The sequence below is a fragment of the Bidens hawaiensis genome, unplaced genomic scaffold (assembly GCF_021521415.1).
Source record: "Bidens hawaiensis isolate Kalapana, Puna unplaced genomic scaffold, B.hawaiensis_p1.1 tig00020885_1, whole genome shotgun sequence".
In the NCBI taxonomy this organism is placed as follows: domain Eukaryota; kingdom Viridiplantae; phylum Streptophyta; class Magnoliopsida; order Asterales; family Asteraceae; genus Bidens; species Bidens hawaiensis.
Genome location: NW_027493212.1, coordinates 50,236 through 65,646, shown reverse-complemented (window position 1 = coordinate 65,646; position 15,411 = coordinate 50,236). Strand labels below are relative to the sequence as shown.

At 36.8% G+C, this 15,411-nt stretch overlaps 2 protein-coding genes across 2 annotated transcripts; both read left to right on the top strand.

The window, feature by feature from the left end:
* The first annotated feature begins 3,769 nt into the window (after nucleotides 1-3,769).
* LOC143561903 (ultraviolet-B receptor UVR8-like) lies at nucleotides 3,770-8,946 on the top strand. The gene is made up of 11 exons (XM_077049868.1): nucleotides 3,770-4,040; nucleotides 4,791-4,864; nucleotides 4,957-5,041; nucleotides 5,133-5,264; nucleotides 5,336-5,557; nucleotides 5,625-5,852; nucleotides 5,924-5,967; nucleotides 7,414-7,596; nucleotides 8,346-8,436; nucleotides 8,541-8,581; nucleotides 8,656-8,946. The coding sequence occupies exons 1-11, from the start codon at nucleotides 3,830-3,832 to the stop codon at nucleotides 8,776-8,778; spliced, it is 1,434 nt and encodes a 477-aa protein (XP_076905983.1). The 5' UTR covers nucleotides 3,770-3,829; the 3' UTR covers nucleotides 8,779-8,946.
* A 547-nt stretch (nucleotides 8,947-9,493) lies between these two features.
* On the top strand, nucleotides 9,494-11,877 carry LOC143561885 (wall-associated receptor kinase-like 20). The gene is made up of 2 exons (XM_077049850.1): nucleotides 9,494-10,427; nucleotides 10,743-11,877. The coding sequence occupies exons 1-2, from the start codon at nucleotides 9,668-9,670 to the stop codon at nucleotides 11,849-11,851; spliced, it is 1,869 nt and encodes a 622-aa protein (XP_076905965.1). The 5' UTR covers nucleotides 9,494-9,667; the 3' UTR covers nucleotides 11,852-11,877.
* The last annotated feature ends 3,534 nt before the right edge of the window (nucleotides 11,878-15,411 follow it).

Sequence of the window (15,411 nt, the reverse complement as noted above, 5' to 3'; positions counted from 1 at the left end):
CTCTGTTTGATACGGTCTTATTGTTTAACAGGAAAATAACGTTTGTGTTAGGATTCAGTTATGCAAAACACACACACAATCAAACAAATATTAAACAAACATGAGATACAAGGATTTACGTGGTTCGTTCTAATTGACCTATGTCCATGAGCTACAACAAATAATTTATTATTGCTATGCTCTTAGCACTCATAATGAGGAATTACAAGTATAATATTAATATAAATAGATACATGTTGTGGTTTAACCTTTGATGAACAGTAAAACATAAATGAGTCATAATATAATAGATAAACTATGACTTGCCTCCTTGTGTAATATCGGCGGGGGCACTATTAACCCCTGAAAACTAAATTTCGATTATTGTACACATGTGTGTTTTATTATGTTGATATGAGCCACTGATTGCGCGTATTGAACCCCTGTAATTAAGTTGATCGTTTAGTTCAATGGCACTTTAGTAATTTGATAAATAATAATAATAATAACAACACAGATCATCATCATCATCATCTCACAACCTCCTCCTCCGTTGCCACCGCCATCCACTGAAAAACCTCTCGCCACCAAACCTAAACACGAACCACGTTCAATTCATACCAAATATCATCCTCATCCATATATAAGCCGCTAACCACATGGGTTTTATACAAGAATTTAAAAAAAAACATAGATGAGTGTTATAAATATAAGGTTCCGGCGAGCTCGAGGGTTCCAGTGAGCTCTAGGGTTTCGGCGATTCCGGCGAGTTCTAGGGTTCCAAGTCGGTGCTCGAAGTTGGCAACATGGAAGATGACTTGGTGTGTGGTGGTGATCGATGTCGAAAGGTCAATCAAAAACACTTATAAAATACTTTTATTAGCTAGGAAAAATAAGGTGTCGAATCCATAGGGAATCAGTGGAAAGTGCAAGTGGAACTCAAGTTTTATTATAAAAATAATAAAAATTGACAAACGATGTAAAGCGATTTAAAAGAGTAGTTTGTAAACAATGATATGAAAATAACCAAACTCCAGGGTTCAGGTTTTGCAACAAGTTTAGGAATTGATAAACTTCTTTGGACAGTTTCTTATAAAATATGTAAATCAAAAGACTTAACGATTGACTGTGTTATCTTCATAACTGAATCCGAACAATTGACACGGCTTAATGAAAATCTATTTGATAGTCGGTTTTACTTGTTTAAAGTTGAAACAGAAAATCAATAATATGCTTAACGATAAATGGGTCAATGACGAAAAAACTTGATCCTAATTGTTGATGACCACAAATCAATTAACTGACAAAAATTAAGTAAAAAATTAATAAAAACCGTTTAAGCACAAAAGCAAACACATAGAATTGATTAACCGAATGATTATTCAATTACAAATCCAAAGTTGAAGTATAGAATAACAAAACCTAACATGCAACTCAACCCTACACCCGAAGATGGTTATGAAGCCTTTAGCCTTGCATCTTGATCTTCATGCTCTTGATTATGATGTTGGAAATGGTGTTCATGGATCAATCTTGTGATTAGGATGAGTGTTGGTGGTGTAAGATGGCCTCCAAGAAGTCCCAAAACTGGTGGTTATTGAATTCTCCCGACTTTAGGGTTTTATGGTTTTAAATATAGAAGAAAATCACCAAATCCCTTTTTCCGTCAGACCCAAACCGTAAGATACGGTTGGGCCACCGTAGCTTACGGTCAGACCGTAAGCTACGGCTCTTGGTTTCTGCTTTACGGTTTGACCAGACCAAATACCGTTTTCTTCATAAAATCTTCATTTCAACTCTGTTTTCCTCCCCGTTTGCGGCCACGTCTTCGTGTTTCAATTCTCTATCCTATTATAGATCATTACTTTCATTTCCACTCCATCATGAATGCTCCAAATTCGCTCCTTTACGCTCCGCACACCTGTAACCACAAATGCACTCAAAGTACTCGTGTTCACAATATTTAACTAATTAAAACACACGAAATTAGACGCTTAATGCACATATTTTTATCCCCGCATCAGGTGGAGATGATGTTCTTGATAAAGATATGAAGATGATGATGATTGTGTTGTTATTATTGTATGTTTGTATAAGATTTATGTGTTTTTTGGGTTTGGGTTATTAACCCCTGATTTTTTGGGTTTGTGTTTGTGTTAGGATTCATAGATGAAGATAAAGAGTATATTGGTCATTTAACAAATAATTACACGACAAGAAGCATAGTGTGCCCGCCAGAAAAACACATGGGTACAATACCCGAAATTTAGTTTTCAGGAGTTAATGGCGCCCCCTTCGATATTACACAAGAGGCAAATCATAGTTTTTCTCTAATAAAATATTAAGGTCGGTTTGAAAGTCAACCCTCTCATGTCTTCCGTTATATTTTTTTAAGGCTGTATAAATAAAGAAGGATGTTTTAGCAATAGCCACAAACCCTACAAAGCACTTGCCATCCTTGAATCATCAAGGATTGTGTTGATGGTTGCTTCTTTGTTGTTGATTACCTTAGTTAGTATCATAAACTTTTCAAATACACAACACGTCACCCTGAGGGGGGAAGGAGCACCCATGGTATTACCCATGTATCGATCAATCATGTGTTGTCACCCCATTTCTACCCTTAATTACCTACAAACCACAAAATTACTGACAACACCTACGCGCAAATACTCTATAACTTTTTTAATTCATTTTAATTCTTCAATGGTTAACCATGAAACAATTTATTTGGCACATTTGCCATTGATTGAAATCATGCACTTTAACCATATAGGATGAGGTGGTGTTATCCATATGGATACCCTGTTCTCTCTCATGATCACACCTATGATATTGGTTAAGTGCTATAGTATCCATATGGATACCCTGTTCTCTCTCATGATCACACCTATGATATTGGTTAAGTGCTATAGTGAAAAGACGTATAAAGTTTTAATTTTGTATTAATGACTAATCAAAGTTCATACTGCATTGGCACTATGTAACTTCAAGATTTCCAACTAACCGGGTTTAAAACCGAGGCTTAAACCTCTACAAATCCAATACTTTGTTGGTGAGTTAGTTAAGTTTTCTAATTATTTAAAAACATAAAATAACATACAGCTAGAGCTCCACTAGACACATGTCTCCATCTGACTGTCTCAGAAAACTATTCTGATTCCAAAGAGTATGTTAAATAATCGAAGTTTTATATAATTTACTATAAAACGATTACAATAAAGTGGCAGGCAAACGGGCAACAAGCTGCGCCGCAACCCCCTTTTGAACAGCAAAGCCAATCCTGCTAAAAACGAAGCTTTGAGACCTAGAAGCTGAAGAGGTTCCGTGTATGACGCGCTGAACCCTACTAAAAAATTTCACAGCCTCTGGAGCCAGAAAACCAAATGTCTCAAAGGCAAATGATAGAAAGACATGTTGATTAAACTCAAATTTCCCTAGGTGAATTAATATTTAAAAATACACGTGTCACAATATAGATGGGCCAACCAAGAAACCACACTCATCATGAGCTTCAAAACCGACCTTCCAGAAACTTCTTGCAAATTCGTGGCTGAGAATAACTCACCGCATCCTTCGGCTCACATGACGCCACGTGGACAGACACCAACGTGGGTGTCAACGTGGCACACCCTTCCTCTCGAAATTGGTACGCCTCTCTTCTTATTCCAATGCTTCAATTTAGAACAACTAACACTTTATTATTATTATTATTACACAAAATAATATTCATAAGTATAATAATAATAAATACAGTAATCTTCAGGCACACACATTGTTACCACAAATTCAGTCAATTCAGCGTTTGTTTCAGGTGGTTAGGTTGTGCTAGGGTTTTGAGAAATTAGAAATGAATGGTGACGGGGATGGTGACGTGGATATGAAATTGGAGATGAAGACGGAGAAATCGGTGTATATGTGGGGGTATCTGCCCGGCGCGTTGCCGCAACGCTCGCCGATATTGTCGCCGGTGGAAGTTAGGCTGCCGCAGTCCGCGGATTTCGGTAGGTTTTGGACGGATGTTTGCCGCGGCGGGTGCGGATTTGCGATGGCGATTTCAGGTTGTTCGTTTTTTAGCTAATTTGTTTCATTTGGTTTATGAATTTTTAGTTTAATTGTTAGGGTTTGATTTTAATCGCATTTGCAATTAAAAGTCAAAATGTAGTAAATCTGGATCTCTTGTCTCTGTTTTTTGACTTACGAGAGCTCGAGCTTGAACTCGGCTCGTGAGTTGCTTCCTCATGCTCGGCTCGTTTACTATTTATCAATTAATTTGCATATGCTTTAAATTATTATATTTTTTTAATTTTGAGATAAACCTTAACAAGTGGAAGCTCGACTTGAGCTCGTATGGTACCTTAAATGAGCCAAGGTTCGGCTCGGCTTGAGCTCGGCTGTACAGTGTGAAATTAATACATAGAAGTCCATAAGAGGTAAACTTAAAAAATACACAAGGCTCGTTAAGTCTCGACGAGCCTAATCGAGCTTCTCATACTAGGCTCAAGCTTGGGCTCATTAGTTAAATGAGTTTTATTTGAGGCTCGGGCTCGAAAATTGTTGGCTCGTTTCAAGCTTTTTATCGATTTGATTTTGAGTAGCTCACGGGTGGCTCGGCTTGTTTGCACCCCTACGTACCGGTACCGACTGAACACAATCGGTACTGGTATCAGCATTCGTGTTTTCATACTTTTGGTGTTGGTACCATTTGGTATAGGTGATTTCAATTGGTATCGGAACTTTTACCCATCTCATCGCTATCTTTAATGAGCATATATAAAGTTTGATAGTTGATATAAACTTTCTTTAACCAGACACAGGGAAGCTGATTACATGGGGATCAACAGATGATCTTGGTCAAAGCTATGTGACATCAGGGAAACATGGGGTATTACAATACAGCTTCATCTACTTCAAACTATATATCAAGTTTTATATATAAGAAGCTAACTTGCAGTTTCTTTACATGCCCTTGTTAAGGAAACACCAGAACCTTTCCCTCTTCCGAATGAAGTTTCATTAGTGAGAGCTGCAGCCGGTTGGGCACATTGTGTCTGTGTAACAGGTACCACTACTTCTATCTGTATTCGAATCAGTAATTCTGATTATTAGATTCATTATATTTATTTATTTATAAACTTCCTATTTGTCTGCAGTAGCAGGAGAGGTATACACATGGGGATGGAAAGAGTGTGTCCCATCCGGGAAAGTCGTTGGTGATTCAAACACGAATCAAAATCAAGAGAAAGATCCATTTGAGAGACACAATGCGTTTTTAACAGAACAAGGTAGTAATACTATTTTGGTGATGTATGAGTTTATAGTAACTGCTCATTGACCAAAAAAATAATATTTACAGTGAGCCCTCGCCAACAAGGATCAAGATCTACAGGTGTAGACGGTAAAGCCATTGGGGATGAAAGTACAAAAAGGAGACGCGTGTCATCAACCAAACAAGCGGTTGAAAGCTCATCATCTGGTGATGAGCCTCTGTCAGCTTTACCATGTTTGGTTGCATTGAATCCAGGTGTCAGGATAGCCACGGTTGCAGCTGGTGGGCGACATACATTGGCATTATCAGGTACTTTTAGACCACACTAGTAATTATTTAGTATTTTGAATGCATTGTAACATTTGCCAAATTTTAGATGTAGGGCAGGTGTGGGGATGGGGCTATGGAGGTGAGGGGCAGTTAGGTTTGGGATCCCGCATACGTATGGTGTCGTCACTGCACCCTATACCTTGTCTTGCCACACCATCAGCGGGAAAAGATAGATCCACATCGCTTCCAAGGGTTACCATGGAGGGTTATCGAGTCCCTGGAAGTTATATTAAAGGAATTGCCTGTGGTGGACGACACAGCGCTGTAATTACAGGTAAGTTTTTAACTGATATTGTCGTTTTTATTGTTAAACTTGGATTTTAATATTGTATAATGCGTCTACAGATGCAGGGGCGTTGATGACTTTTGGTTGGGGACTTTATGGACAGGTGAAGCTCTCTTGTTCTCAAAGTATTTTGTTCTTACTTGTTTTCTTGGTTTTTTGTTTTGTTTTGTGTGTATCTTCTTACAATTCTTTGAACACATGTTTTGCTTTTACCCTTCTATGGTGCATGATATATACTTATTAAAGTCTTTTGTTTCTTGACCTTCCTGGATTGGTGGAGTTGCCAGGTGTCATATGTATCTGGTATCAAATTTTTATAGTTTGTTTTGTGTTTATTTGTTATGTGCTCCTTGGTTTAAAAAAGTGTGAGGTATGCACATCATGTACGCGAGGCGTTGCCATATGTACCCCATTAAGTTTTATTTACAACCAGAAGCTGTGTCTCTCTCATTTGTTTTATATCAACTAATCAACTTTTTTTCATGCAAAGTTTTAAATTTTTCCATCCTTTTTGTTGTTTGAATATATCAGTGTCCTGCAAACCCTAATTTGACCAATATGGTTGTTTTTATATATCATTGTCCTACGGATCTTAGTTTTGACCGACTTTGACCAATTTGGTTGTTTTTATACATCATTGTTTAGTGAACCGTTTGTCGACCGCTCGGCTGGAAGTTCTTTTATGTTCGTTTATCTAATAAACAAAACAAACGAACATGAGCAAATTTTTTTGCTCATTTAGTTATACAAACGAACACGAACACGTGTCTCTTGTTCATTTAAATTTGTTTGGTTATGTATGTTTTAAGTTTGTTCGGTTATGTTTGTTTAAGTTCGTTTGTTTGTTCATATGTTCATTTAACTTTTTTTAGGTCCAATACAGTTTAGTCTAGTTTTATGAATTTAGAATATTAGTCATTACAACTTAGCATAGTCTTATAAATCTTTTAGGCCCAACAGATTGATGCACACATATACCTTTTAAATTTTAATTGGTGTTTGCTTGGTTATATTTGTTTATATTCATTCTTTTTTGTTTGTTTACGTTCATGAACCGTTCATTTATACCATTAATAAATGAAACTTGACAAACATGAACACATTCATTTTCTATACAAACGGACATAAACAAGAAAACTCGTCCGTTTCCTTGTTCTTTTTTGATTGCTTCTTCTTTTCAAGTTATCGTTTAATTTGTTTACCTACAATCAGAAATTGTGATCAACTTTTGCCCCAAAGGCACACGAGGTGCCTTTCCAACCTCCTTGTGTGCCTCGCACATTACGTACACCTTTTTAAACCAAGATGTTTTCCATGTCGAGTTGTTCTAAAATTGGTGTAGATTCAACTTAATCGTTTTGCTCTGCAAAACGGACATGTAGGTAAGGTAGAAATGATGAAGAAAAGGGACACTGAATGTTCAAGATGAAGTTCTATATTGAAGGCGATAAAACATATATTTTTTAATTACATCTATTTTCTTTAGATTTCTGTTTGTTGATTGTGTTTTTCTAGTTTCATATTGATGTGAATATTTCTCATTGTGTAGTGTGGGCAAGGAAGCACCGATGATGAGCTAAGCCCTACATGTGTGACATCGTTGCTGGGCATCCCCATAGAGGGCGTTTCTGCAGGCCTCTGGCATACAATCTGCATTTCAGGCGATGGTGACGTGTATGCTTTTGGCGGGAATCAGTTTGGTCAATTGGGTACTGGCACTGATCAAGCCGAGGTAATTATATATATCATTAATATTAATTTTGATGGTCGGTGAACATATAGAATTCAGTGTTCACAACGTCAAATCATTATGTACAAGCCATTTGAGCTAAGTTTACATATAGCACCCTCATGAAGATGCACTCAATTTTAAGTGGGACTTGCTACTTAAACCATATACTTTTCCAATTTCTTTTTCTGGGCCGACCAAAATTCGGTTTAGCATTTTTACATAACTATGTTCTATAAATTCCAAATATGCTATTACGATGTGCTTGTTTTTATCTACGTTTTGGTGTAAATTTCATTCAAAACATTATACAAGTCTTCGAAGCACAAACGTACAAGCCAAAAAGCTGCATCAAGGCTTTGTTTCTTTTACAGTTTTTGTTTTTTTATTAAACCTTATAAACTATAATGTTTCATAAAATTCTTGATTTCCCATCGCAACGTGCTCATTTTTATCAGCGATTTGACGTGGTTCTTTTAAATTACTGTCGCAGAGTGTTTTTTAATCTTTGTGTTGGTATATAAAACAGAGCCACAACAACCTCATACGATTCTCTTTATGTAAATTACCACGTCAATGTCACTGCTGCAGCACTCGACTGCCACCAACTTGTTTATTAATATCCCTTATCCTTTGTTAATTCTTCTAGTATGCATAATATGTAGTTGTTAATCTGTGGTTTGTTTCCTATTCTCTCTTGAATTCTTCTAGTATGCATCATGTGTAGTTGTTAATCGGTGGTTTGTTTCCAGACATTGCCACGGCTTTTGGATGCTCCGAGTCTTGAAAACGAAAATGCAAGAATTGTATCATGTGGGGCCCGACACAGTGCAGTTGTAACAGGTATGTATTGTGGGATACTGGCTTGTTACAAACTTTGTTGACACTTGATTGGAATGTCAAATGGCTTGAATTTACTTATTTATTTTGCTTTGTTTTTTCTGAAGATGGGAAGGTGTTTTGCTGGGGATGGAACAAGTATGGTCAGGTACACTCCTAAACAGAGTTCATTAATGATTTATTATCCTGATAACAAATTTGGACACGTTGTGAACATTGCAGCTGGGTCTGGGAGATGTAATAGACCGTAACATTCCGTCTCAAGTCGCACTAGATGGGTGTGTACCGAGAGTGGTTGCGTGTGGATGGTGGCACACACTTCTACTCGCAGAGTCACTTACCTGATGCTTTTAGAGAGCCAGAGCTAGAAAGTTTTGTTAGGTTAGTCGCTGCTCTATCATTGAGGTCAAGAGTGCATGAATATGCATATGTATATACTATATAGTCTGCTTACATGTATGCATGTGATCATCATCATTCTTTAAAGTTTCCAAGGTTTATTTACTATTGGAACTGATTCTCAAATTATTGTACATATGTCAATAAAACTGGATTTAGACTTGCTGTGTTCCTTCGTTCAAATGACGGTTAAGTTACCGACTACATGAAGTGTCATGAATAACTTCTGTGTATAACTGCAACCAATTAGTAGGTTTTTCTTGGTTTCGGTTTGGTTAACCAACTTTTTTATTGTAACGGATTTCAAGTTTAAATATTTTGGGCTGAAATCGATTTTAAAGTATGTATTCGGTAAGCTCGCAGGTTATTAGCTCTACTGTTCTGATACCTTAAACTCAGATCACATGAACTAACAAGCCTTCTTGAAGACTTTCGGTTCAGTTCGGTTAATTTGGTTATAACACACACCATAACCAAAACCGACCCACAATTTTCGGTTAAATTGGTTGTTGCTTAACCTAGCGGTTGGTTATTTGTTCGGTTTGGTTAATTCGGTTATTTGCTTATATGGAGATTAGTTCATATATCATTCGGTTATTTCATATATTATTTTGTGCATATATGGAGATTAGTTCCAAAGTGTTTGGAGATCATAACAGGCTTCCATCCCTAAATCATATTTTGGATCTCAACAACCCTTTGGAGCTGTGTCCATTATTTGAGGTGACACGTATATATGCTCACATGAAAGACTTGGTTAACAACATTTCATAATCCTACAAATACTCACAATAATAATATTACTTCTTGTCACCTCATTCTAACAGCATTTAACATGCCAGTAAGAATGTTGGTACTGATCATGGCGGTCTTGATAGCACACACCGGTTGTCATGTGGCTGCTATCCGCTGCCCAAGTCGTGGGACCACACCAGTCCCGTACCCACTCAGCACCGCACCTACATGTGGCCACCCGTCCTATAAGATCAGGTGTGACACGGGTGTGTTGAAGTTTGACACGCTCAATAACACTTACCTGATCATATCAATCTCCCCTAAGGATCAAAGACTAGTGATCGCGCAATCACCCTTCTTACCGAACACATGCGTCACAGCTGATCTTCCTACCCAGGGCATACAGCTGGACCCAAACTTACCCTTCACAATATCCTTGAACAACACTATAATCTTCTTCAACTGTACGGAAACAATGTCTTCACTTTCCATGGATTGCACTCCCACAAGTCCTTGTCGGGCCTATGAAAACGCCTCACCTTGGATGTCGGTGTGTATGAAGTCCCCACGTTGTTGTTCTTATTATAAAGGAAGCTCTACAAACCTGTTCGCACTCCGTCTAACCATGGATCGATGCAGGGCTTACAAAAGCTTTGTTAATCTAAACAGCTCCTGGCCATTTGATAAGTGGCTGGAGCCTAGTGTCGAGTTGATGTGGGCTCCACCACCAGAGCCACCGTGTACGAAACAGGCTCATTTTGACTCGACCTCTACTTGCAGGGCGGCTCTTGATGGCTCGCGGAGGTGTGTTTGTAAGTCCGCATTTCTCTGGAATGCAGCCGCCGGCCAATGTGTTAAGGGTAGGTAATTAGATACAGCCTAGGTAAATTTCATGTCGGCCGTGGACAGTAAAGATGTTAGTTCTTAAATAATACATAACATTAGATTTACCAACACGTTTTGGACACAATGACTGTGGATGAGTAAGGGACTCCACAGTCAAGTGTGATCGAGTGAGATTAGTCCTGGATGGGTACCTCCTGGGAACTGGGAAGTCTTCATTCGGGCAACAAAAACAAATCTGTGAGCTATTTGTGAGCAAAAACGGACAGTATTGGTTAGTATGAGAGGCCAAATGTTATATATAATGTTAATTATTGAATATGGTTTTGCAGATATCAAAAAGGTTAGAAGAAAACGGACTGTACGTGTTGCATCGACCGTATGCATTGGTGGGACGGTATTTTTAACGACTATTTCTGGGATGGTGATATTTATCCGCCGCCAAAAAATAAAATCCACACGAAAACGCCTTGCTCGTGAGCGAGACAAGATTATCGGGGCAAGTGGTATTGGAACACTAGCCAAAATCTTCACAAGCAAAGAGATCAAAAGGGCAACTAACAACTTCTCAGCAAGTGGTCTTCTTAGTGTTGGAGGGTTTGGAGAAGTATATAAAGGTGTGATGGAGGATGGCACGGTAGTGGCGGTTAAATGCGCGAAGCTTGGGAACACCAAAAGCATTGATCAAGTCCTAAACGAGGTTCGAATCCTATGTCAAGTCAACCACAAGAACCTTGTCCATCTCCTAGGTTGTTGTGTGGAACTCGAACAACCATTTCTGGTATACGAGTATGTTCCGAACGGAAGCCTCTTCGATCACTTGCATGATCAGAATAAACAACCTTTAACATGGACTCAACGGTTAGGTATTGCTCGTGACACTGCTAAGGGGCTTGCGTACCTCCATTTCTCTGCATCGCCCCCTATCTACCATCGCGACGTGAAGTCAAGCAACATTTTACTCGACTACAACATGAAAGCGAAGGTCTCAGATTTTGGTATATCAAGACTAGCCGAGGCGGATGTAACCCATGTGACGACTTGTGCACAAGGTACTTTCGGGTACTTAGATCCTGAGTATTATTGGAACTATCAGCTGACTGACAAGAGTGATGTATATAGTTTTGGAGTATTGTTATTGGAAATGCTTACGTGCCAAAAGGCTATAGACTTTGGTAGACCGGCAGAAGATGTAAATTTGGTTGCCTACATTAAACGACTAGTGAAGGAGGAAAGATTGGTGGATGCTATTGACCCGGTGCTTAAGACACACGCATCGTCGTTGGATATTGATGCTATGAAAGCATTCGGGTTCCTTGCAATGAGTTGCTTGGAGGAAAGAAGAGCGAACCGGCCTTCTATGAAGGAAATATCCGAGGAGATTGAGTATATCATGGGTATTGTAGCAACCACCGCGAATGATAATAGTCGAGAAAGCTAGATTTAAATCATCTAAGCATGATCTCTACATCATGCATTAAAAGTTGTGAATTATGCACCAAATTCATGTATTAGTGTTTCGGTGTCAACATGTTGATTTACACAATGTTGTTAGAAACTACGTATAGATGCTATCTATGATTTTGTACATAACATGTGATGTGACAATCAAAAGTTGTATTATCATCCTAAAACATAAGCTATTTAACTTGACGCATAATATAAAAAAACTAAGTCTTACAAACGGGATGTACGGAAACCTACTACAAGAATCGATCTTGATTGTTCTTCGGTTCGATGTGTCTTACCTCAAAGTATATAATTAACAACTAATTAGAAATGCCAAGTGGAGTTACTAATTAATTAAACATGAGTAATTAACCCAAGCCCCCAACCTTAACACCAAGTGGGACTATTTATGGGAATGGCTTCAAATTGTTTGTACTACTAGATGTTTGATCAACTTTACCGAACCAGTCAACCTATATAGAGTAAAAGTGACGGTTGGTGCCACAAACTTAAACTTCCTATTTTAGGTTTTAGATAAATTATTTGGGAGGTAAATCAATATGTTGTTTTGGTCGGTGGTTGATGTTCTATTTGTTGAAACACTGATGGAGTGGGTCGCAGGTTCAAATCCGGTTTCATTAGTATTACGACTGTATTTGCTTTGTTAATAGGTAATGCCTTTTTAAATACTTTAATTTTTTAAATGTTAATCAACCAAACACACATTTGTGCACAACTGCAAAGCGACGTGTATATAAACAAATTCGACCTACCCAACACGTTATCCGACCTGGCCGGATAAAACATTAGTTCAAAGTAAGATTGGTGTTAGTAAGTTTAGAATTTATGGGCCGTCTTTCTGATCATGGGCCCTCTACAAACCCATAATATTCGCCATCATGTGGTCCACCCAATCTTTGCCGTCGAAGGTTCTTCCATACTGATTACTGAGCCTCATGATATCAATTTGAAAAGGATATAAGATATGATTCTATTAAAGTAAACAACAAATTATAATTACCATGTATTTAAATTTACTGCAATATAAAATGTTTATAACTGCATAAGTTTTTATATTTTATTATATCTCGTTAACACCACCTATAAGTTTTTTATGATTTTATGGTTAAAGTAGTAACTAATATTGTAGATTAGAGGTCACATAATTATGATCAAACATTATTTTTGTTTTTGTTTTTGATATACTAACATTTTGTTGACATTGAATAATTAGGTTTGGCTTCCTACCTAAGACTTATGCTAGTAATTGTTGCGTAGCCCCAAAGAAGCACAAGCATGGTCTACAAAGACCATTTGATTTTTAGTCACTGATATATTGTTACTAAAACAATACGCATTGGGTCATAGACGTCTTACTAATCCAACTATTACTCTAGTCTCTAAATGGCCTATTGTGATGATGTTTGATGAACGCTTTCATATTGATCGTCACAAATTATAACTAAAACGTTTACAAATTGAATTTGATAATTCTGTCACCGAAATTAATCCATGGTAAATTAGCGGTAAGTATATTTTGTGATGTTACATTATCGATATCTAAATGGATATTCTAAGGAACAATATAATTAGTTAATTACTGAGGATGGATTAATATAAACCAACTCACCCTCCGAAGTAGACTTCCACAGGGAGTATTGTAGTTCATAAACAAAAGTTGTTTTCTTTTTTAATATTTTATGCAATTTTATTGGCCGCGTTGACACCATTCATTGACTTGATCAAGAGCATACGTCTGGGTTTTTGTCGAAATCATGTGCAGATAGTTGACCCAGAAAGATTATAAATGCTTACGTCATTCCATAATTGGGGGTATGAATTAATTTGACATTGGCCACCAAATACACGGTTTCGAGTTTAGTTTGAGGTTTGGTTTGGGTTAGTTTAGGACCCTAGGTCGGAACTCAAACACGTTTAACTAAACATATCGTGTTCAAGTCAACCTGACGTGTTCACCTGTTTATCCCTTAAAAGTACATTAAAAGTGATATTTTATATCGTAACATAATAGAATCGGGTATTTATTGTTAAAATTTGATAGATAAAAAGAGATATAAGTAGGGATGTAACGAATTAAACGTTGAACAAACAATTTGTGAATCGTTAGCCAGGAAGTTCGTTTATGTTCATTCTTTTATTAAATGAATGAATGTGAACAAGAAATTCCATTCGATTAGTTACATTAACGAACATGAATAAAGCCTCCGTTCGTTTAATTGTGTTCGTGAATGTTCGATAATGTGTTCATGAACGTTCGTTCATGTTCGTTTGTATATGTTGTTCATGAAGGTTTTTTGTACGTTTATTTATTTTATCGAAACATTTTAAATGTTTTAATTTATTACCTCTAACATAAAATAGGAAACCACATTCTCACATTATTTTTGCATTGTTTTCATTCTCTTTCTCATTATTTACATTGATGAATACATCGATCTTAATCTCTAGGCTCCGTCAATTTTATTTGTGTTCGTGAACCGTTCGTGAACACATTCATATCCTTAACAAGCGAACACGAACACAAAATCTCCTTCGATAAGTGTTCCGAACCGTTCGTGAATACATTATTTCTTTAACAAACGAACATGAACGAAGCCTTGTTCGTGTTCGTTCATTTCATTTATAGCCCTAGATATAAGCTTTATTAGTTTAAAATTAATGGTTTAATATAAGCTTGTTCCTTTTTAAATAGTAGTTTAGAATATTAACATCCAAAAAAAGGATATGTTCGGGTTAAATTGGTTGTGTTTGTGTCAACTCATGAAATTCATTTCGTTTTGGGTTCATATTTATGACATGATGTTTGGATTTATGTGAAAAAAATGTTGGGCGTGTGCCAATTAAGTTTAATCCACAAACTAGACTTAACACATGCATTTTAGATAAAACGGATTTGAACACACGCGCGTACACACACTGACACACATAGAGGAGGGTTCGTAAAAAAACCACAAAATTATGAGAAGACTACTACTAATCACATTTTTTTGAAATAGTTTATATTAATTATAAGGTTAGAAATATAAAAGTTTAAAATATGTAGTGTATTAAAACAAACCAAGCCCGTTCCATGGCTCGTTGGCTCGGTATATGTATAATAGTTGTAGTAGTAGTACTACTACTACTAATAATAATAATAATAATAATAATAATAATAATAATAATAATAATAATAATGTGTGTTTACTTTTTCAACAAAAATGTATGAACAAATATTATGCTTTTTGAAACCTGCAATATCTACTTTAATTTGTCAATGCATGCATATATATTATATACCTAGCTTCTGAGAAGATCGGGGGAAATAATTGATCAACTAATTTGGTGAGAAAGTCCTTTCGTACCTATTTCGATCCCAACCCAATACCTAATAAGTTATTTAATCTCCAACTTGATGCTTCTATATATTATTAGTTACTTTAAATCTTCATTAAATCCACAATAAAAATTTATTACCATACACAATTAATTAAAACCCAATTTAGACTTTTGTCATTTAATGTTCTTTCATTACCTAACATGTAAGCCAAA

Coding starts and splice junctions, on each gene's coding strand:
- LOC143561885 (XM_077049850.1), top strand. CDS start 9,668: ATGCCAGTAAGAATGTTGGTACTGATCATGGCGGTCTTGATAGCACAC. Junction 10,428..10,742: donor CGCCGGCCAATGTGTTAAGG/GTAGGTAATTAG, acceptor ATGGTTTTGCAG/ATATCAAAAAGGTTAGAAGA.
- LOC143561903 (XM_077049868.1), top strand. CDS start 3,830: ATGAATGGTGACGGGGATGGTGACGTGGATATGAAATTGGAGATGAAG. Junction 5,265..5,335: donor TGCGTTTTTAACAGAACAAG/GTAGTAATACTA, acceptor TAATATTTACAG/TGAGCCCTCGCCAACAAGGA. Junction 5,853..5,923: donor ACACAGCGCTGTAATTACAG/GTAAGTTTTTAA, acceptor ATGCGTCTACAG/ATGCAGGGGCGTTGATGACT.